At 30.0% G+C, this 2,020-nt stretch overlaps 1 protein-coding gene across 1 annotated transcript in view; it reads right to left on the bottom strand.

Annotated features, from left to right (window-relative positions):
* Positions 1 to 1,862: 1,862 nt before the first annotated feature.
* Positions 1,863 to 2,020, bottom strand: part of LOC106763304 (receptor kinase-like protein Xa21) — a 13,398-nt gene continuing 13,240 nt past the window's right edge. The window contains exon 3 of the mRNA XM_014647505.1: positions 1,863 to 1,937. Within this exon, the coding sequence (XP_014502991.1) occupies positions 1,863 to 1,937 (75 nt within the window). The remainder of the gene's footprint in view (positions 1,938 to 2,020) is intronic.

The raw sequence follows: 2,020 nt of genomic DNA on the forward strand, positions 1-2,020 counted from the left end.
GTGTTAGGAAGCTCTCTCCTCTCCTTCTTGGGTTTCAATCTTCATGAATAGTGATTTTGTCCCTTTTAGGTTGAGGAGGAAGATGGGTTACCAATTAGAGGTGTTGATGCAAAGGGAAGGCGTGATTGGAGCATGGAGCAAATGTAAAGAATCTTAGGAAAGGACGTGCATCTCTCTTTGGTTTCAATTTCTTTCTTATCTCTTTAATTTGTAGAACCCTAAGTTCTCCACCATGAATGTATATTCCTATTTGTTGAGATTAGATGTAATAAATTGATTATTGTGTATTTTGTGATATTAATACATATGCTTTCCCATTTTAAAGTTAGTATTTGATTTCTATGTTTAATGCTTGTTGTGGCTTGATCACCCATGGCTTAATTTGTGGTTCGTGATGTTTGGGAAATATGACTTGAACCTAAAATTGAAATTCAATACCTAATGGAGCTTATATGTAGGGATAAAACATGACAAATTAGTAATCTAACTTAATGTATGGTTGCTTGTTGAGGATTCACGGAATTGGAACTTGATTAGTTATCATAGGCTCTAAGTCACTAGGGATAGGATTTGAGTATAATTATGAGTTGATTTTGACTTGAATATGATATTAAGATGATTATTAATGCATAAGAATGAAGTGAATGAACTCTAGTATTACAAATTGTAAATAATATTTTACGTTTCGTTGCATATCAACTGATTGATAAGAATACAAAAAGAGCTTTCTTATTTTATTTTATGCACTTTCATGTCTATTTGAGTTATTAAAGGAAAAGTTGTCATGTGTTGTATAGATCCCTTTGGAGAGAACGATATTTATCACTTTCTATGTTGCGACCGATGCACTTGTTGTTGGTTTTGTAGCCAACATAGGTGTTGGAGTTGTCATGGTAGTTTGTGATAGTGTTGCTTCATTTGCATTGATTTTGTTTTTTATTGTGTTTGAGGGTGTTGGATATTGTGTGTGGAGGTGCTAGATCTTGGTGTAAGAGCGGTGGTAGATGTATGCTTTGATGATGGTTGATCTTGGTTTATCTGTGTTGGTGAGGTAGTTACAATTGTTGGTTTAACATTTGTTGTTATTATTTTGACAAACTTATGAGAACATTTTGTTTGTGGTTGTAGATCTCAAAGAAGAGGTAATGTGTGCCTTGGTGCTTGATTTGGAGGAGTTGGTGATTAGGTATTGTGTGCTTGTTTAGTGCTTGGTTTTAAGTTTGGTTTGTGCTTCATTTGAACTTTTGTCATTAATTTATTGTTGTGTACAAGTCTTGAAGAAGTAGTATATTTAATATATTTATTATTAATTGTTATATGTATTATTTATTCAATAATTGTATATATGTATTATGTATTATTTTAATGATTGGTGGAAGTTTTATAACCTATTTTGAGTTAACTTTACTATCATAGCATCTTTATCAGATATCTCAATTCCTGATTAATTGGTGAAGAAATTATCCTAAACAGAAAATATTACAAGGAAATTAGCAACAAAAATTTTATTTTAAGTGGACGATTGAACCAACACCTAAAACATTTTCATTTCCAATGTAAAATTTTATATATATTTTTATTTTAGGTATACTATATAAATATGAAATTTGAATCATTTTTCTTCATCATCAAATAAAAAATATATTTAAAATTAAAGGATATACATTATACTTTCTTCATTATTAAATAAAAACGTGCACGGTATAATTTAAAAAAATAATGAATAAACTATATTTTTAAATAATTCAAAATTGGATCATAGCCAAGATATAAATACAAATACAGGGCAGATATAAATTGGGCCGTGGGCAACAAAATGAATTTGAAAACGTAGATTTTTTATCCTTTAGGAAACATAAATCTTATTCTATCTCAAGTTCTTTATTTCCAAAGCCTCTTTCATTATTGAACCGCAAAATTCCACTACTAAGCAGAAACTGAAGAAGTTGAAAGGAGATTAACAAGTGAAAGACTTTATAAAATTGTAACTGGTTACTTAGTGATACAGCCTCTGTTTGAT

Source organism: Vigna radiata, chromosome 6 (genome assembly GCF_000741045.1).
Source record: "Vigna radiata var. radiata cultivar VC1973A chromosome 6, Vradiata_ver6, whole genome shotgun sequence".
Classification (NCBI taxonomy): domain Eukaryota; kingdom Viridiplantae; phylum Streptophyta; class Magnoliopsida; order Fabales; family Fabaceae; genus Vigna; species Vigna radiata.